Source organism: Vidua chalybeata, chromosome 5, assembly GCF_026979565.1.
Source record: "Vidua chalybeata isolate OUT-0048 chromosome 5, bVidCha1 merged haplotype, whole genome shotgun sequence".
Taxonomy (NCBI): domain Eukaryota; kingdom Metazoa; phylum Chordata; class Aves; order Passeriformes; family Viduidae; genus Vidua; species Vidua chalybeata.
This window is the reverse complement of record NC_071534.1, coordinates 27,783,806-27,804,900: the sequence shown is the minus strand read 5'-3', so window position 1 is coordinate 27,804,900 and position 21,095 is coordinate 27,783,806. Positions and strand designations below refer to the sequence as shown.

Here is a 21,095-nt window from a genome sequence, read left to right as displayed (position 1 = left end):
CTTTCTGCTCCAGTAAAATTGGAATAATATCACAGTGCTACAACTGGCACAATTTTTGCTGTCTCCTGTGTTGTGGCTGCAAGTTCATGACCTGTTACGTTTGCTTAATGGCTGTAGTCAACCCACTATTATTGCTAGGTTATTTTGGTTGGGTCATAGGAATCACCATTGCTAAAGTACTCAGAAGTTTATTCACTCAGGCTTTGATCTGAAAGTTTTCTTCTCTGCCTAGTCCATCAAACCTTTGTGCCTTTAGCTAAGTAGTGTTGCTTTTGCCTTATGTGCCAACTCACAGTTTCAGAGAGTGCTTGCTCATCGCTGTAGCTCACTGGCTGTGGCTGTGCACAGCATGGGTGTCCACTCCCTGTGCAGTCCCATGCCCCAAGGGATACGGTCATGGAAATGTCACCATGTGCAAATCTGCAGTGTGAAATATGGACTGACACTTGGATCAGCAGGGCAAACTGGAGTTCAGCCCTCAGCTGCTGTAGCATTGCTCCTATATACAAGATACTGATTTACACAAGCCTAAGCATGGTCCCCATTAAGCATTTGAGGTTGTGGCTGAAGACACATAATCCTCTGGTGCCATAAGACATTGCAGCTTGTGCAGCAGCAGTCCCTAGACAGGCACACAGCGGAGGTGACACGCAGCAGGAGCAAAGCTCTGGCGTTCGCTGGGCACCTCTGGCACCTTGTGAGACAGGAGGCCAAAGGCCAAATGCAAACCACATTCTGAGAGTGGCTAAATGCAATATCATGGCAGACCCTGCAGTTTATCTGGTCTATGGTATAAGACAAAAATGCATTAAGTCCCAACCCAGGTGGGGATGTAATCTCACAAGGACACCGCACTAAATCTCCATCACCCAGTCAGATTTATCCTTCCATCTCCGCTTTTTTCATAAGGGCAATTTTCCAGTAACCCCCTTGCTATTCTGCAGCCTATTGGTGATGCTGCAAGCTGCTTCTGCTGGAACAGTACATAATTAAGCAATAATTTATATTCTATGCGTGTATGCACAGAGCAATAAAGTGTTCTCAAGAGCTGCGTGCTGCTGAGGGGTTTAATCTGTGCACAGAAGGAGTGTACTGCAAAGCTGCTCCCTCCCTCCAAAAAGCTTTTGTCCTCACTGTACTGGGAGGGAATTCAGTGTATTCTTTAATAATTTCATTTGATTGGGATATAATTTAAATAGTTAATGCTACACACTGCACTTTAGGATCAGGCCTAATTTTATTTGTTTGTTTGATGTACCTTGAAAATAATAAAAGCTAGTAGGGCAGAGAGAAAGTAAAGATAATGTTTCACTTGTGAGATTTTTTTTCTCCCATAGCCCTATAATAAAATAAAGTGATGATAATTAAGTAAACAACACTCCTTCCAAAGACATTAGTGGCCACAAGAAGCTACTAGAAATACTTTAAAAGGCAGATTTACATTTATTTGAAAACTGCATGGTTTCAAAGGACATCTTAAAATCCATACCTTTGCAGTTCTCTTTTTATCTACCAATTTTTAAGTAATACTTGACATTTCTATATGCTTTCAAAAATAACAGAAGGTGAGAAGAATCAGTTTTTGGGGTTGTTTACTTTGTACATCTGACAACACAGTCTGTGAGTCATTTCTATCTGTTGTGAGGGGAAGGGAGAGAACGAACATCATTCTGTCAGATGCGAAGCAAACCATTTCCAAATAATGAGACAAATGATCTGTAGGAGGAGGGTCTCAGAGATGGGCTTGGTGCCCAGATCATTTTAATTACGGCTTTTTGGATTTCCCATGCTTTCAAATTGGTGATGTCTCCTTCAGGTTCTAGTCAGATACACCTCTCTAATAATAAGGATGAGAATGTTTAGATGAAGCTCCTGACAACAGGGTCTGTTTATGCACTAGCACCACAAAGGTTCCTCTTCATTTGCAGTGCATTTAAGAAAGGTACCAGTTCTTGTTTTAGAACACCATGGACCTTGGAAAATCCCTCAAGGTCTATCACCCTAGAAGTCGAGCCAAATCTATGGGTGAAGGATGTGGCTTCTGACATGGTTCATGGGGATATTAGCATCAGGGAAAATTCAAACAGATTTGTTATGGATGATTTGAGCCTGTTTGTGTTTAAATCACAAGCAGTTTTGGTCTCACCTGGAGGAGACGTTTAAAAACTGTGGAGGCATTGCAGACCCTCACACAGCTGGGCTGATTGGAAAGAAAGGGACATTTACAAAAAAGAAAAAATTAATTCCTTGCAGCAGAGGCCCATAGCAGTGCTTGATATAATCATGCTTGAAAACAGCTACAGCAAAGGGATCTGACTCATAATCCACATGGAATTAGGCTTTGACCAATACTGACATTACCTTTCCCTGCCATCCCTCTTAAGACCACATCTGCCCCTGCAGCAAGCATGGCAGGACGTCAATCTTATATAGCAAATAAATTCATCTCTGTCCTAAAAGACCTTCAAATCTAAATGAAAGTTATGTTCAGTGTAGTTTTTAATATTGTTCTGTAATATATAAGAAAAACAGGCTCAAGATAACCAAGAGTTATTTAATAGCTCAGGTTCTCAAAACACTGATGATCATCAGCCCATTATTAGGACAGGCACTGTCAGAACCAGGCCAAGATGAAAGGAGGCTACCTGACAAGGAGTCAGGATGAAGCTTTGACTACATGTCAAACAGCAGTTCCTGTGGCACAGACACAGCTTTACGTGAAATTTCGTCTCTCACTTGATTGAAACATTTTGCAGTGAAACATGAATTACCTGTCAAAAATCCCACTGTTGCTGTGTCTCATTCATTAGGTTTCACTTAGGAGGATAATGTGTAAATCCCAGCACAAAGAACTTTGAGAGTTCTGCTCCCCCAGCTGCTGAAGGATGTGGCCTTTATCTCCCTGTGCAGCTCATGTACCAGCGAGCTCTTATTGACACCTGTCATTCACATTTTGTGCCAGGGCCATGGCTGAACTACCAGCCTTCTGGTCTGATCATCTGCTTGCGGTGAGTGTTTTTCACAAAATAAAATTAAAGTTTGTATCAGTGCAGTTTCCAGGGGATATGGGGCAAGAGTGCACATGTAGAAGGATACCTCACTGACAGCAAAAACTTGGGAGGAAACTGCAGAAGTCAAACTCCTCAGTTTGCAGCAAGAAGTCAAACTCCTCAGTTTGATGTCTGGGGAGAAAAAGGAGCATAGGGTTGGGAACAGTCGTGACTTCCTGCAGTCCTGCTGCCTCTGAAGCACTGTGTCTGTAGTGCACAGTGTCATGGGCATGAGCAACAGCCCCCCTCCTCCTGCCACCTCAGCTCCATGTCTTACTTGGACTAGCAGAGGCTTAATTTCCACAGATAAGCTCAGGTTCTGCATCTCTTTTTCTCATTACTCTTTCACTACAATGGCCAACAACTGTGCCATTTGTAAGGATGATCTTTTGTGTTGTGATTGCCAGTTCGTGAGGAAAAGCTACTAAACAGTCATGAGGTAGGAACCTTACTTGATTTTCATCAGTAGCCTTCCTGGTGAGAGGCCAGATTAACTATAAGCAGGAACTTCCTTGCTTGGCTGAACGCAAGCAACACATAGGACTCATAAAATGGCCATAAAGATTTTTCTAGATGGCATAAAATGGTATTTTTGTGTCTGCAATGAACAGCACTAGAGAGACAGATAAGTCTGTGTTGTACAAGACATCCTGCAGAAGCACTGGGGGGTGACAGGCTGAGGACTGTGCTCTGCACTCTGTGACATTGTGGATGGCAGTCTTTATTTGTCATCATGGGTTAGCACATTTTCCAGAAAGGGGCCAGGCTTTTTTAAGAGAAGTCTCATGCTTGTGATTTGCTTAGTTCTCTAGTGTTGTTACTTGCTTCTCTTTGTTGTTCCTTTGTTAAGGGGCAGAATACCCTCAGCAAGGTGGAGAGCCAATATATTGGGCCCTGCTCAAATACAAAGAGGAAGCAACACTCATTGCACTGAAGAGCTTGTGAACAAAACAGCCAAGACAAAATGTGAAAGCACGGGGATCATTTGAAATCCAAAGTTATTTCCTTCCCTTTCATACTTAGCAAATGCAGCTTTAGTCTGGCCACACAGATTTTCCCACCCACCTCTCTTAACAATCTTATATTTTGAAAGAACAGAAATTACCATGTTCCTACTAGCAAAGAAAGGCCTTCCCTGTCATTTTTCTAACCACAACCATTTGAAATGAGCCACAGAGCTCAGTTCAGAGTAAAGTGCCTCTGAGGATCCTTGTGTGATCCCACAATGTTCTAGTCATTCTGACATGGAACACAGGGAACAACCACATTCTTGTCAAACATCTTCATATTACTGAATAACCTAAGTAACACAGTAAAACATGGAAAGGACATGTGGTTTCTAATTAAACAACCTGATTTTTGACTAATGAATTTTGGGATGGAGATCTTCCCATTTATCCTACTCTGTGCATTGAAGTAGTATAGGACAATTCCAGAGCCTGGGATCTCACGAGGCTCTTGCAAGAATCCAGATCACTGATTGCAGACTGCTGGGGTGCTGGTAGGAGGCAAGAAGGCTATTTTGAATGAAATAGGCATAGTACCTACTTCAGTAGCTCACTGGTCCTCGCTGGTAGCCATAATATGAGAATTTATGAATATCCTGGGCAGCTGTACATGGCATTAGGGGAAGCACCTGACCTTTACAGCAGAGACTATTTACAAGTGACATTCCAAAATACAGTGGAGAAAAGGCCATACAAACAGGCAAAGCAGTGATCAGAAGAGGGAACAGAGACCGAACAATAACAGTGACCTCACTGCAGGTCCATGATAGAGATTTGCCTGTATATTTAATGCCTATGTGATGTTCCTGTTAAATAAAGAAGGTGGGTATAGCGCAAAGTCCACACATTTTGGTGATGGGTGTATGTTTCTGCAAATGCTCCCAGTTTCTCAACCAAATTCCATGGCACTTCACCAAATAATCTTATATCTGTGTTCCCAGTGGGAGTGTCAAATTCATTTATTCAATGCAACTGCAACTAAAAAGAGCAAAGCAGCAGAGAAACAACAGCAAAATTGTTGCAGAAGAGAAGCAGAGCCGGGACAGGAAGGAGTAGAAGGAAGCAAGGGTGCCTATTAAGCAGAAGACAGGAAAGACACTGAAACTAGGCAGATTGTGACTACTTTGGAAGATTATGCTGGTTTAGGGATGGGACCAGGAAAAAGAGGACATTCCTCACCAGCAGCTGTAAGTGAATAGATGCAGGACATGCTGTGCAGGTAGCACATGTCACATGTTACTGATCCATGCAGGAACAGAGGAAGACACACAGGACTGACTGTGTGTGTCCTGTAGCACGAGTCCTGTAGGCTGCCTTGTGTGCCCAGGGCTCTCCAAGCAATTTAGAGAGTCCCACAAAAGGAGGAATTAGAGAAGAAAAATAAAGTACCAACTTCATGCTGACGTGAGTTGTTATCTCTTGTGGCAGGTGTGTAGCATCTGTATCTATCAATTATTTGGCGTGTGGGTGGCAATTGTGACATTTCAGGAGCTCAGAGTTTAGCTTTGATGAAACTGGAGGCCAAAGATCAAAATTAGACTCATCTGGGTGGGATAAAGTTCACCTTCATCTGATATGAGTATTTTCCGTAACACCACCTGACAGAGTTAGGAAGTTTGTCCTCACTGTGTTCTCAGGAAGAAATAAGAAATGAAATATTGCTGCAGAGATGGAAAACAAGAAGAGGATATTTTGAAGATTTCAGCAACGTGGCAGAGGGCATCTAGATTGAAACTGGAGTCATGCAGAGGGCAGAATCTGAGTTTTGTGAAGGATTTTAATATTTTTTTAGCGATTTTAAAAGGAAACTGTATAATGAAAAATTCTGTATTTTGATATAAGAAAAGCATGAAGAAAATCTCCCACGTAAGTTCAAATGTACATTTCAACAGAGCCAGAATATGACAAGTATATTGTAATATTCTATAAAGTCTATCACTGAAAAATTGGAATGAAACAAAAAATTCAAGGTTATTTTTCCTTCCAAAAATGTCAAAACAAGATTATTCACTCTGTATTTACTCTGTAAAGCAAAGTTTCAGAAAAATCAATGGTTCCATGGAGCATTCTGGTTCCCAAGGGAGTGCTCATAATGAAAAAGTGTTCCTGTTGAAGTTTCTCCATACAGCTCTGTCAGCAGCAGATCAATATTCAAGGCTCTGGTGGCACTCAGTGCTTTCTCCCTGAAGCCTCCAGACTAAGCCGCTCTCTATACAAACATCTTACCTTAGGCACTTCCTTACTGCTTGAACCAACACTTCTCAGGCAGCTTGGAAAAGGGTTTGTCTATCACTCTTCTAACTTCTCTTTCTTTTTTTCCTCCCTCCTTCTCCCCTTCCCACTCTCCTCCAGGAACCTTCTGCATCATTTCACTGTGCACGTGTGTGGCTGGAATCAACTTTGAGCTCTCCCGCTACCCCCGCTACCTGTACGGACTTCCCGACGACATCAGCCATGGCTATGGCTGGTCCATGTTCTGTGCGTGGGGGGGCCTGGGCCTCACTCTGATCTCTGGCTTCTTCTGCACTCTGGCCCCTTCTGTCCAACCTGTCCCCAGGACCAACTGCCCCAAATCTAGACCTGAGAATGGGACAGTGTGCTAAAACAAATAGCAAACAAACACTCACACACACAAAGACATATATATATAGATATATATGCCTAGGTATGCCTATACATGCATATATATGTATATATAATTATATATATAAAAAATCTCAAATTAATGCCAGTGCCAAGGTAGAGCTGAGTCCAACATGGCACTCACATCTCCACTGGACTCTGTGTTGCTTCATTCTTTCTCACAGTGATGGGAAAGCTTTTCTCTCACATGGCTCTTCCATCCAACTCTTAACTTCAGCATCATAACTTAGAGGTCAAATGAACCTACAGTTGCACCTACCCACTGCCATTTGGGAGGGGGAACAGGGGATCCATGTGGGGAATCTGGAACCAGAATCTGTACAGGACATGGTCGGGGCAGAGGTGTGTGGGGGATGACAAAAAAAGTGTGTTCACTGCAGCCAGAAGTGAAAATGTATGTTCACTGCAGCCAGAAGGGAAAATGTAAACAGCAAGCAAATGAAGCATTTGAGCCACTTCAACAACATACCTCCTAAAGGCCATTATCAGAAACCCACCCACGTCCTTTTTATTTCTTAAAACAAAATGACCGAAGTCGTGTCATTGGTTTTGTTGGGTTTTTTCCTCCTTAAAATGCAGAAAACAAAATGGACAGAATGTGTGAGGAAAAGTAGAAAAGCATTTTCTCTTTGCCTGCCAAACTTTAGAGAGAAGCAAACAAGTGAAAATAATAATAATTAATAATAATATAAAACATCTAAGAAAATAAAACCAGAAAACAATAAAAATCTCCAAGAGGACATCTCAGCGGACTTTCCAACAATGTGGTTTTAATCTTCCAGCTGCCTTACATCCAGGCTTACAACTGAGGCTGAACTGCTAATGTAAATGCAGCAGAAGGCCTTTTGAAAATGCTGTGATACATGTGTGTATAACTTTTTCTTCCCTCTTTATTTATTTTTTTTAACAAAACGAAAAATTTAAAACATTGCAATGTGATTATCCACCAAACCATCCATGCTATGTTTGTGGCCCGAGACTGAGGCACTGCAACGGCAGAAGCATGAGGAAAGCCGTCAGATCTGAGACAGTGCATCTTCTCTGGTGGATTTCAGCAGGTTTTCTTTTTCATGGAGCTTCTGAGAGTTCAGGATGGTGGATCCAAGGGAAGACTGACCAAGGAGAAGGGAGGTGGCGGGAGGCCTGGTAGTGTTCTTCCCAGGGATTTGATGGAATGGGCTTTCATCAAGTTTCCGGTTTGGATGTTTGAGACAACTGAGCAAAAGCCATTGTGAAGGAGAAAAAGGGAGCTAATTTCTGTAGAAGAGAAGTAAGAGATGCGTCTCATTGTGTTCATGTATGCCAAATAAGACCTTCCCACATCTTGTATTTGGAAACTGCCCGGATTCAATGGACATCTCCTCTCTCCATCTGGGAGAACTGTGTACAGATGGATGTGAAAGGGTCAGATGCAGAGAACAGAGCTCCATTTCCCATGAGCTTAAGCATTGTATGATGTAACTGTGAATCTGCAAATGGAACTCTCTCTCTTTTTTTGGTCTTTCTCTTTTTCCTGCTACTCCTCTTCCTGTTGTCTCCTTTTGCCTTCCCTCTGCTCTTCCCATCATTCAGGTCATAGGTCCCAGAAGAGCTAAACAAACGGCTAAGTCTGGAGAGAGAGGTGAAGGCCATTAGAGGAAGAAAAGCATTTTGGCTGTGAGGACAGTGGGTTCTGCAGGATACCAGTGGCTGAGGGGAAGGTGGGAAGAAGGGCCAAGGGTGTAGCCAAAGGGACTCTGAAGGAGGATGACTGAATTGTCATGTACAAAAGTGAGGGCACCAATGACAAATATGCAGGCAAAAGGAAACAGGGCAAAGAAAAAAAGTCTCCCCAAAACCAATCCAACCCAACATGCTCTTAATTCAGGGATAGTACCAGCAATCCTTTCTTACATGATAGCTGCATGTTATCAGTCCTCATTAGTCAATAAAAAGTAATCCTCTCCATCTAAAATATCTCATCTGGAGAAGGAGCCTGTGCCTGCTGCACAGAAATGCAGGCATTAATTTCCAGGTCATGCCATTTACACAGCTGGCAAGAAACGCTATTGCTTGGTTTAAAAATATCCAGCTAACAAATAATTCTTACACACATAGTTGTATTACAGTGCTCAAAGAAATGAGGTTTCTGGAGGGCATGTTGGAATAGAGTAGATTTGGGTTTCTTCCATTCTTGTTAACTACCTAGCTCTTGTTTTCTGTTGTCTACAGATTCCCCAAACATGCCAATGCCAGCTGCTAAGTCAGTGTGTTTCCACTGAAGTGCCATCCCTGTCAACTGAAGTTTCACAATTTCATTTTACATTAGATGTGACCAGAGAAATTACTTATTTATTCGAGTTGAAAATACAAGCCTTTTGAAGAAACTTCCTTTTTAAGCAGATTGGTTTATTTATTTTTTTTCTGGGAAGGTTTTCAAATAGAGTGGTTTTGAAAAGTTTTGAAATCATTTGACTGTGCAAGTGCCTACTTGGTAAGGAGGTTGATGAATTACCACTGAACAGAAGAAGGAAATTTAAAACAAAAACAGCTTGGAGACCTAAATGGCTGAATGCAGAAAACCAATAACTGGAGACCAAAAAAGACCTATAAAAAATTGTTCATTTCTTCAAAGCATGAAAAATTTTGGAAAAAAATAAAACTTACTGTTAAGAAATTATTAGGAAAATTACAGCTGCTTAATTAAAACAGCTTTGAATGCAAACATTTTTCCTCCTCTGCAGTGCTGAATGTGATAGGAAAGGTGTTTCATGTAAATACAAGTATCTGGGGTGACACAGGTAAACCAAAGTCATAGAGGTACCTATCTGGAGTCTACCATCAGGCCCTGTGGCAGGCAGAGCAGCTCCTGTGATGATGTATCCTTGTGTGTTCACAGGGTGTATTCTACAGATACAGTTTTGAAAGAGGTATAGCAGTAAGATTTAAGTTTGATGGATTTTCAAAGGTTTCCTTTTCTTCTGCAGCTGGCATAAAACCAGTTTTGCCTTGATGAAGTATTCTCTGATGGTGTTGGTTTACAAGATGTATATAAGCCTCTGTGTCTGTCTGTGTGTGGCAGTGGTGGAGGAGGTTTATGGTTACTTTTATTAACAACAGAAAAGTGTTGACCCTGAATCTTTGGGCCAGTTCTGTGATTTTCCACTTGCTCTAGTATAGCGTCTGTAAGGCCTGTGTGGCTATGAAGCATCTTAAAATCTATGGGAATGTCTGAAGCAGCAGGTGATCATGTCACCTTAATCTCCAGCTGGATCCCCAAAAGAACCATTTGTCCAAACACCAGTTCTCTCATCACTGCTTTAAGTAAGGGCAGAACCCCTTTGGGAGATTGGGTGAATTTCCCCTCTGTGCTTCTCGAAGGATTGGCAGGAGTCAGTCCCATGTGCTTCCATAGCCCTGAATGGGGGTCACAGCCCCACCACGCCTTCTGAGTGCTCAGGCTTGTCATTAGAACAGGGTTGATCCAGAATACATCCAGATGCAAATTTGTGATGGTGAGTGTCTCCATCTCTCCTGAGCTGAAGCACACTCACAGCTACTCTGAGTTTCTGCATTTTGGGGGAGGCTTTGAAGCATCTTTCTGAACAGAGATTGAAGCTTTTTGACTAGTGTGTAGTTTCTTAGTTGGAGGAGCAGCTAATTAAAAATCTGTTAGCTGTGATCTCAGAATTAAGGGGCTTGACCCTGTCCCTCAGATCTGCTCTGGCTAAGTGCCTAAGCATGTTCTTTACTTGGAGCATGTGACTAATCCCCTTAAATTTGGTTGACTACTCATATGCTTAAAGTCAAGAATGTGCTTTCTCAGATGACATTCAGCTTCCTGCAGAGTCCAGCCCACGCTCTTCTTTTCCCATCCTTCCCCTGTAGATAAGGTGACACTCTGTCCTAGCCTGAGCAACCGGTATGTTCATAGTCTCCCTTTCTGTGAGGTGGAAATGCAGGATCCATATTTGGCAGGCCCTTTGCTACACATAGCCTTTCATGTTGCACTTCTGGGACAGCACATCTCTATGTTCCAGAGCCCACAGAGCCACTGGAGTGCAGTGAGGACAGATACCCTAAAATGCTCATCCTAAGGATGCAGGATGAATTGGCTCAACCCACAGTGATCTGCACGCTGAGGTTTTGTATGTAGTGACTCACTTGTGTTGCCCTGTGACTGTAACGAGTCAGCTGCAGGATTCTGCTGTCTGTCCTTGCTGGGACACTGTACATCTGAAGGGGCTGTGTGGCAGGAGCATACATGCCCTGTATCCTATGTCCTATAGGATAGGTGTCCTATAGGACACCACCTTCTTCAAGCTAAAGCTGTTTGTGTGTTAAATTTCCTAACCCATATTAGCTGCTTGCATATATCATCAATCCCTTCTTCCTCTCTGCAAACACACAACTGACCTTTCCTCATCTAAACAGTACAGTCCCTCCAGTTCTTCTTCTAGTTGGGCATTTTCTTCTTCTGCCCCAGAGACAGTCACAAGTGAATCACAAACCACCAGTGACCAGAGCAATTTCTTTGAAATACTGCTTTTGAAAAATCATCATTATTTTTTAAAATGTTATTCCAGCTGCAATAACAAATGAAAGTGAAAAAAAAAATCATCCTCAGAGTCCTCTAAACAGAGGATCCTTATTCTCCCAGGAGTGAATTGTGAGAGTGCAGGTATTCTGCTTTCCTGTGGATGCAAGTCATTTGGGACCATTTTTAGCTATGGCACGTTAGCTTTGCAGTTCAATGAATGGTGAATAAAGCAAAGTTGGTGAAGGAGGGCATTGATATGCAAGGGCTATTTCAGATTCCCAAGCATTCCTGGAAGACTGTGTCTCCATGGCTGTCCATTTACCCATGTGCAGAGCCTCTAAATCAGACTCATCCCTGGAGCCCCACTGATAAGCAGAGCTCAGAAGAAAATCACTGTAATCTGTCCTTAATTCTTGAGTGCCACGCTAACTGCCAGCAGCGAAATGGAGGGAAAATAATATGTTACCAAGTATAGCTTAGATAAAGACATGCATTATTCGGGCTCTTTCTTCTCTGTGTCTCTACGTAGGCCTAGAAGGGCTAAAGGAGTGCTCAGGCACATTCACACAAACCACCACTGCATTTTTTTGCCCCCAGGTTTCCCACTCCTTCATGGTCCAAACCGCTGTGCTCATCCAGCCAGCAAGGGAAGACTCAAGGTGAAAAACTGAGACAGCTCTGAAAGGTTGCCAGGTACCAATGACAGACAAAGAGTAAAAAGTGGGCATGAAACACAAACAGCATGTAAAGATTAGTGACAGATGAATTTCCAAGGTCAGAAAATGAAGTTCAAAAAAGCCTTAGGGTTTCCATCCTGTATGCCCCACTAACACCCCAATCATACAGCCTTCTTCAGAGCCATAATTATTAATGGCAACATTTAGACAAGTGCTGCTGGTGCCAGGGGGCTCTGACAAGCTTTGTGTTGACATCAGTTGGAGAACTGAAACCTGATACAGTGCTGTCAATTTAATTGCATTAGGCCTTGCACAAGTTTAGGATTTAACTTGAGAAAGAGTCTCGACGATTGCCTCAATATAGGCCACAAGAGGGAAATGAAATTCTGGTCACAGTAAAGCACTCCAGAATCACAGATCAATTGTCCTTCCCTCGCTCAGGGAAGACTTTCAATGAAAATATCAGTCTCAGATAGGTTATCTCCAGGGGAAAGTGGGAGAGTGAAAAAAAGGAGACCCAACAGCAGTTGCTTCAAAATTGGTAGAATTCTGTGAGGATAATTCAATGTCACCCTCAGCATCAGGAGCAGGAAATGTCATTCCCTTCTAGGACTGCACTTTTATATTCTTCCTTCACTGATTAACACTCCTGCACAGTGGCAAAAAAGTCAAAACGTGACTTCCAAAAGTTTCTTGCATAGGGTGTGTACACATGGGCACCCTCACTCCCTTCTTTTCTTAAACACACACATCTTCACATCCCATGTGATGTGGATGCCAGGAACCTGTAAAAGTGTCCTATATAGAAAGAAAATACATAGCAAAATGCAGCATAATTGTTCTCTGTTCTTTTATACTGAACTCAGGAGTTGCAATGCAATTCAGATGCCATCTGTGTCCCTGTTAGATTATGTGTGCAGATCACATGCAAAATCTCTGCTGGAGATGCATGAGGAAGCACAGTACAACTGGGATAAATTTGATATTTTCCATCAAAAAGTATTTGGATATTTAAGGAAGAGATGCCAATGTATCTCCTCCAAATCAGAAATGTTTATGATCCCCTAGTGTAACAATCCCACTGTGCCAAGAGGCAGCGCCATGGCAGGACACTCCTGAGCCTGCAGAGGGCTTGTGCAGGCTGTTGGCAGCAGGAAGGCTGTGGTTAAAGCTGCTGGGCACAGCAGGGAGCTTCACATCCCGTGGGTCTGAGCCCTACCTGTGGCAGCAGGACACAGGAATGTCTCTGTAAAGGCAGTTCCTTCAAGTGGCCTTGTTACTTGCCAGCGGGTCAGAAATACTCAGGCAGCAACAGCAAATTCTGCAGTAGGTGAGATAAAGAGTAAAGCCTTCAAAAACCTGTGGGTTTTGCCCCAGTTTCAAAATGATGTAGACTCCAAGGAGTGTAAATCAGTCATGGCTTAGTCTCCTGGGAGCAGATACACAAAACAGCTTCAGCATCCAATTACTCTTTAGACTAAATGCTTTTGGTGCCTAATATTTTTTTTAAAAAAACTTACACGGTTCTAATTTGCTTAAGCTCTCATGATGTTTTATCTCAAGAAGAGTTTTCTTCTGGCTGTAAAGCATAAAGCTGTATTTTTTCTACAAAGAGTTATTCATTAACAATATAGATCATAAGAAAAAGGTTTGAGTAATCAGAACAACAAAAGTGCAGCCTTAGACTATTCAGTTAGAGTGTACTGAATTATTTATAACTCCTGGGCACCAACAGCAATCACAGATATCTAAATTAAACTGTTACTATTTTTACTTGGCAATTTCCATCACTTAGAGTGTTTATATCTATGTATTTGCAGTTTGATCTTTTGCAGGACAAAATTTCCCATACTTACACAGAAAAGCATATTTAGGAACTTTGAAGGTATTTTTCTGCAGTAACTAATTATTTTAAAGCATTTTGAGGCATTGTATGGTAGACTGTACAACTTTCAAACCTCTAAACTGTATCTAAAATGGGCTTGAACTTTCAGTTCTTTCTCAAGTTAAATTTTCTTTGATTACAGGTCATTGGGATCAAGGAGAAATTTGTTTCACTAGTAGATGTAAGACTGGATCCTATTTATGTGTATATGTGATGAGGGGACTTAGGTAAGGGGGCTGCACTTCTATGTCAGCCTGCTTAGGGATCTTTTGCATAGATGAAGGAAATGTCACTGCTAAGTCACTCCAACTTTCTACCAATCTCTTTTTGTAAAAAACAACCATTATACTTGTGTGTGGCTGGAATAAAGCATTATTAAATCTAGCCCATAGGCTGACACACGTACACTTGTATATATGTATATATTTGTATATATATTTGTAAATTTATGAAAAATGTCTGTATCTTCATGATTGCCTGAAATAACCTGAGGTTGATGTACAGAATTTCAGACAAAGGACTGTTTCTTTTTCACAATCCTCACGTATCTCAGATTTAAACCAAAACAAACTAAAAAGTACTATTTCCCAGAAAAATCCTCATTTTGCCATTGCACCAGTTGAGGAGGGGTACCACACTTAAGTCAGCAGCACACACATCTACACACGTGCATCCAGTCAAAGGACTGGGTCTCAAGGGCTTTTTTAAGGAAATGGAATGGACTGAAAAAGCAATGGTAGAATTTCTGTTCAGCATTAGCTCTCTCAATTGATTCTCTTGCCCTTTATTAAGAGGCCCTATGTACAGATGCTGTTCTTCTCTTTAGGTGTACGTTTGGGAGGAGCACCTTTGTGTGTGACACTGAGCCACCGAAAGGCCAGGATTTCCTGACCTGCCTTTGTACCCATTAACCTTAGACACTTCACTGAGTTCATAATGTTAATGGGCTCATCTTCCTTGGCTTCTTGTACAGGTAGTGAAGAGAGACAGCTGCTTACAGGTGGTGACCTAGCAAAACTGACATCTAAGCTTTAGGAGCTCCTTCTTGCTTCACACAATGACCACTCACCTATTTTGAGTGATCCCAAGATCTTAAAAGATCTTAAATCTTGGTGAGGTGAATCAGGTACCTAGTGCAGGAGAGAATCCATATGGAGGTCAGCTGTGTCTGTGTGCTTTGGGTGCATGGCTTGGGCTTGTCTCTCAAACATAGGTTTTAATTGTGAAAGCCTGTTGGAACAAAAGGAGATGTTCACAACAGCCTTCCCCTCCCAAACTGCAACGTGACTGCAAAGGATAGGGCTTGTCTGAACCCCTGGAAATAGCATTTGAAGTGAGTGCCTTGTGGTGGCCTCCAGGCACAGATGACTGGGTGGTCCCAGTGCTGGAGGTCAGAGGTCTTTGGTCTGAACTCTTCACCTTTCTCTGCCAATCCTGGGCATTGCTAAAGCAGTTCAAAGAGTGAATTTACATCTTAAACCTTTGACCAGCTGAGCTGTTCAAAGGTTACTTTTCTTGCTTTATTCCCAAACTGGCCTGAAAAAGTTATATAGCTGGTAGTGATAATCAAAAACTTCTCTTCCAAGATACAGTCTGGGTAGTTTCATATTCTTTTTTTCAATGTTAATAACTGCTTTACAAACAGCTTACATGGAGATTAAAGAGATTGCAATTTCATCCTCTATTGTTGGGATTATAGTTGTCCTCAGAAAAAACAAACTGAGGACTCAACAAGAGGATGAACTGTGGCTGTATAATTCAGAAAGCTGCTCTGACAAGGCTGAACGTACGTCTCCATCTCATGGTGAGAGTCTCTCAGAGCCAAAATTTGGAATTGCAAATTGATAGTGAGTCTATCTAGAAGGACCAGCAATTTAATCTAGTATTAGAACTTTGGAACTCTTGTATAGTCCCACATATTACCTGAATAAAACAAACACAGTGAGAGGAGTGGGAAAATTAAACTGATTTCTGAAAACTCTAAGGTTAAGTGAACTTTGGATCTTGTGCCAATGTATGGTCACTTGTATTTGTTTCTACAGCTAAATTTAAGTCAGTGACTTGACAATCTTCACCTATCTCTAAGAACAACTTTATTTTTAAAAATACTGTTAAGGTTTTGACAAGAGGGACTTCAGGGAACTGTAAAATGAAGATTTAATACTGTGTACTAGTTCTTAAGGGAAGACTTTAGTTAGAAAGTGGAAGATAAAGCTGAGTTCCAGGGATGAAATGTTATTTTCAGCATGGTACTACCTTGCCCAAGCTGTAGTGTATCATCCTGACATTCTTCTCCTGTTCTCCATTTCCCTATTTTGAGGAGTAAGATACGTATCTCTGTCTCCCTCTTTTCCTTTTCTTCCCTGTGTGTGAGAATACAGACATACTTCTTGTAAAGACATTTTTCTCTAAATTTCATTCCATACCAGCTCTTGCATATGTGACTGTTTTGTTATTTGAGACGTCTGTGAAAAAGAAATAAAGGCTTTAAGAGTGAACTCTGGAAATGAGGAGGAGCTTGAGAATATATCAAATTTAAGTATGCAGCACCATTTTCTGCTAGATTTTCCACTAGATTTTCCAGAATGTTCCTAAATTCTCATCATCACTCTCCTGCCCTCCCTCTCTGTGAGAGGGAGGAGGAAGATACTGGAATGTAGGACTCTCAAAGGTTGCTTTTTAAACTGTTGACTCACTATGTCCCACAGGGATTTTGCAGGTTTTTCAGAATTTTAGTGTCAAAGAAAACCTCCTTTTAAAAGGTGATGAAGTCAATACACAACATCACCTGGGAGGAGTTCTAAGGGGTGACTCCATACCAGTTTATCTTTGTTTCCCATTCTTTACGACAGTCCTGCTTGCCTAGCCATGCACATTCTCCTCCCTGCTGTGTTTGCTTTGCCAAGGTGTGGCTTGCCAAGAGAGGCCTGCCTGACCTCTCACCCCCATGATGCACTTGGATAACTTTCCACTTTCTCTCAAAAAACCCCGTCTCACCTCCTAATGAAAGCCATAACCACTCTTGTGACCCTGCCACAGGGAGTGAATGCCCAGGCTCCATGGGACAGAGCAATGCCTGGCACCGGGGCAATCCCGGGGGAAAGGAAGGAGAATGGGTGGAGTGCTCAGGCCATCAGAGCTCCAGTGTCACCTTCCTCTGCAAGCTCCCCTGCTGCTCATGAACCTCTCAGCCAGTTCAGCATGTGGGTCTGACTCTCACTCTCCCCACTGTGCCCATGGAAATTGTGTGTCGATGTGCAAAACACTCTTGTGTGAGGGCACGGGCCTTGGTTACAAGGGGCAGGGAGAAACCAGACACACTGGACTCCCCACCATCCACTGTAGGTGCATCTCATGAAGATACTTGCTCTTCAGGATTTCTTCTGCCTCAAGTAATATTCAGCTAACCACACGCTACGACACTGGCCAAAAGTTTTTGGAGGGTTTCCCTTTCTTGATTTTCTCATGGGTCCTTTTTTCCTTATGATTTTTTTTCTTGCTCAGAAGAAATGAAACAATTCCCATAATCATCTTTTGATGATGATAAAAGTTGCAGTCATCACTGTTTCTAATTGACAGTTTGGGAGGCTTAAGATAATAATTCACTTAAATGCCTGCAAATAGAAGCATGTCAGCACTTTCCTAGGACATTCCCAAGTAAAATATTATGACTGGTACAAGACATTTGTCATGCGGGTACACCTTGGCCAGCTGTTTATGTTTTCTTTAAGTGCAGTACACACACATCAAAGCTGGATTTAGAAAGATCTAGAATGCCACAATACTCAGGCATATTTAGAGAAATTCAGCAATACATCACATTTATCTGGCATATTTTCTCTATAGAAAATTTTACGAGTCCCATTAGACCTGTCTGAGGCAGGTTGGTATTACAGCCATTTTGGAGATGGGAAGCCAGAAGCCTGGGAAAAGACCTTCTATTTAGTGGTTTGATGTCCCCTCACAAGTTCTACCAGCTGCAGGTGGAGCCCTCTCTTTTCAGCACCTTTGAAAATCCAGACTGTAGCTGGGTTTACTGAAATCTGCAGTGGCTGTAAATGTGAAAGCCAGGATTAGGACACTCAGGATCCTGATTTCTTCAGAGCACTGCTACAGAGCTTTGATCCCACAAAGCACTTGCCTAATTTCAAGCATAAGTTTTGCATTAAGGATGCTATTGTCATGCTTAAAAGCTAGGCACATGCCTAAGTGCTTTGCTAGACTGGGAATTACATTGAAATATATAAAACTTCAACGTATTTTGGAAAGTCCAAAACCATGTCCATTTCTGATTATACTTTGGGCATTGTAAAGGATATTTGAACTGTGTATGCAGCTGCTCAACCAAGTGCAGCACTTTTTAGCCAATACACAGAGAGTTTTATGATTTTTGGGTAGTAACATCCAGTTGTCAGAAGTAATAGAGAGTGACATGTCCTGGGAGGTTGGGACCTCTGTGCTGCTGTAAGAGGCAAAGTGGCTCCTGTGGCCATCGGTGCTAACAATACATCAACAACCACTGACTATTTTGTTAGGTTGTTCTGGTGAGATGTGAGTGTGGTGACTAATTTCACAAGTAATGTGACATCAAGTGTATTGTACTTTTCCATTTCTTCCTGTAATCTGTTGCAGCAGAGGTGAACAAAATTTGTTTAAACATGAAACACCCCCAAACTTCTTGTTCTGTTAATCCAAGGTGCTAAATCTGCAGACACATGGGTGTTGGTGTATGTGCATCAGTGTTGAGATCAGGGAACTAAGAGGGAGAATGAAGAAACCCCTATACTTTGAAAGACAAGAATTGCAGAAGCATCACAGGACTTTGCCAAAAAACTGGTTAAAATCTTAAAATTTACATTTTGTTTTGATTTGTTTTGGTTTTGGTTTTATTCAGATTGGCACAGAATACTGTATTTCCATCGATTAAAATCTTGTCTGGTAACTAACAACTTGTTCATGGAAAATTAAAAAAATAAATAAGTAAACTGTCAGTTGTGGAATGTAAACTGATTAAACAAATAAAAAAAATCATGTTGTGTGTTTTAAGAGGTTGAGTCTGCTTGTGTCAGGAGCGGGACTGGACACCTCTCACCATCCCCATCCTCACAAAAGAATGGGGGACAAAGGGCAAAACTGGGAGGTGGGTGGTCTCTGAGTTATGGGGTACTGGAAATGCTCTTTGAAAACTAACAATAATAAAGATTAGATGGCTTCTTATCAGAATCACTGTACAAAACATTACAAACACAAGCAGGATCTCAATGTGACTGCTTATGAGGAGGTTTTCTGTCTGTCATAGAAGGGATTGATTCCTGCTGGAACCTTGATGTTAGAGTACTGCATGTACTCTAACACCATTAATCTCATTTTGGAACCACTTAATGTGTCAAAGTCTGTGATTTAATTGAAATGTATAGAGGCATCACAGTAGTTTAGCTCCCACCTTCCCCCAGCAAATAAACAACTAAAACTGAATATGGATTGGAGCCTGTCAGGTTTCCAGTGCTCAGCTGTAAGAGCTTCAGGAAACGCTGCACTGATATTAGTGCTTCCTCACTGCACTTATATCCTCAGGCTGAAAACAATGCAGCAGACACACATTTTCTGTAGGGCTTGGAGTGTGCAGCCAGAGTCGGGCTGCAGGTGTCCCAGGATATTCAGGGAATTCATAAAAGGTATGAATTCATAAAAGGTATCAAAACTACCTCAGAAGTATAAAAAAAGGAATTAAAATAAATAGACAAAAGTACTTGCAACTGTCCTAGCAGAAGAAAAGCAAAAGAGAGGATCAAAGAGAAAAGCACAAAGAGTATTTTTTTAATTATTGAGTTTTAAATTAACTAATCTAGAACAAAACTATTAAAAATAACGGCAAGGTGTTTATAAACATGGTTATTTTGTTGGTTATGGTGTTAAATATCAAAATTTTCTGTGTTGACTCTTTTTACCTGATTGAGGCATTGTACCTATAAAGACATGACAGTCAAAAATAAGAAGGCACATGATGGTTCTTCCCAAGATGACTGTTGTTCTCATGACAGACTATGGGTTGTAGCAAAACAAAGAATCTCCTGGATTCTTTTCAGGATGGAGTCCCTCCTGCCCCCAAAGAGGTCCTATCTAAAACACCAGTGGTAGTAAGGAACCAAATGAAGAATCAGAATGGAGAAGTGTAAAAGACAATTCTCTACCAAAAAACCCATCAGTATTGGTGTAAATTCCTTGACCTCTTCCCTGGCACTAATGGTTAAGGAAGGGAGAAATCTTGGTGATACACTAAACACAGAACTCCAAGAATGTGCCTATTTTTCAAGAGAACCCACTCGTGTTACCCGTGCTTATGACCTGCCTGCTGCTGCAAATAAAATCTGTGGGGTGAAGCAGAGCATGAGCAGGGAAGAGCTGGCTGGGGGTGCAGAAGCTGGCAATTCCTCCAAAGCAAATGAAGGGGACAGAGGTGTTACAGTGGCATATTCAGCACCAGGAGGTGTCAAAACCTTTTGGATGAAGCGTCTCCTCTCCTTGTCTACCCCTGCCCGTGCCCCCAAGCACGGCCGCCCGCCCAGCCATCCTCAGCTGCTCAGTGCCACCGCTCACGTTTAGTAGCGATGCCAGTGGTCAGGGTTGCTCGGCTCTTTGCTCCCTGCCATCAGCAGAGGAAATGTGATTCATCCATGCTAAAAAAAGAAGTCTGCAGAGCCTGCTTTTTTGGCGAGGGAGAAAGCAGGTGCCCTCTCCTGTGGCAGGGACGGCATGGAAAGCCTCAGGAGCGTGGCCACAGGGACAGGGCCTCAGCTGCTCAGTGCTCATACAGGGAAGGGGGAAGAAGAACATGAACTTCAAAGGCCAGCTGGTCCTTGAAGGTTGAGCCAGACATGCTGTCATGAAAGGGCTTGCACTTAGGAAAGAAAGTGGCCTGACTTCAAGAAAGATTCATGAATAAGAGTCCAGGTTTGCATTAGCCACGTGAGGGCTGAATTTTAAGCCCACCTTGCATTGTTGCTCTGTGCAGTGCCCAAGGTGCCCAGCCCTGCTGCTGCCAGCTCTGTGGTGCTTTCCAGGCTGCTACTCATGTCTTGGGCTCTGGCTCTTGGGCATGCAAGGATACATGAGAGCCACGGGATCACACAGAAGCCTGCAATGCAGCTAGATAAAGCAGACAGCAAAAGAAGGGAAAATCATTAACTGCAGTTCACCACGGAGGAAATTAACAGAGGGATTTCAATAACCCAGTATCACACAAGCCACCCATGGAAGAGCATGGGTTTGCTGTGCCCTTGTCTCAGTCAGGAAGGCAGGGACTGAGGCTGTCAT

General features: G+C 42.2%; 1 protein-coding gene across 1 annotated transcript in view; it reads left to right on the top strand.

The window, feature by feature from the left end:
* The window catches only part of TMEM178B (transmembrane protein 178B), a 205,413-nt gene extending 198,753 nt beyond the window's left edge, over nucleotides 1-6,660 (top strand). The window contains exon 4 of the mRNA XM_053943069.1: nucleotides 6,410-6,660. Within this exon, the coding sequence (XP_053799044.1) occupies nucleotides 6,410-6,660 (251 nt within the window). The remainder of the gene's footprint in view (nucleotides 1-6,409) is intronic.
* The last annotated feature ends 14,435 nt before the right edge of the window (nucleotides 6,661-21,095 follow it).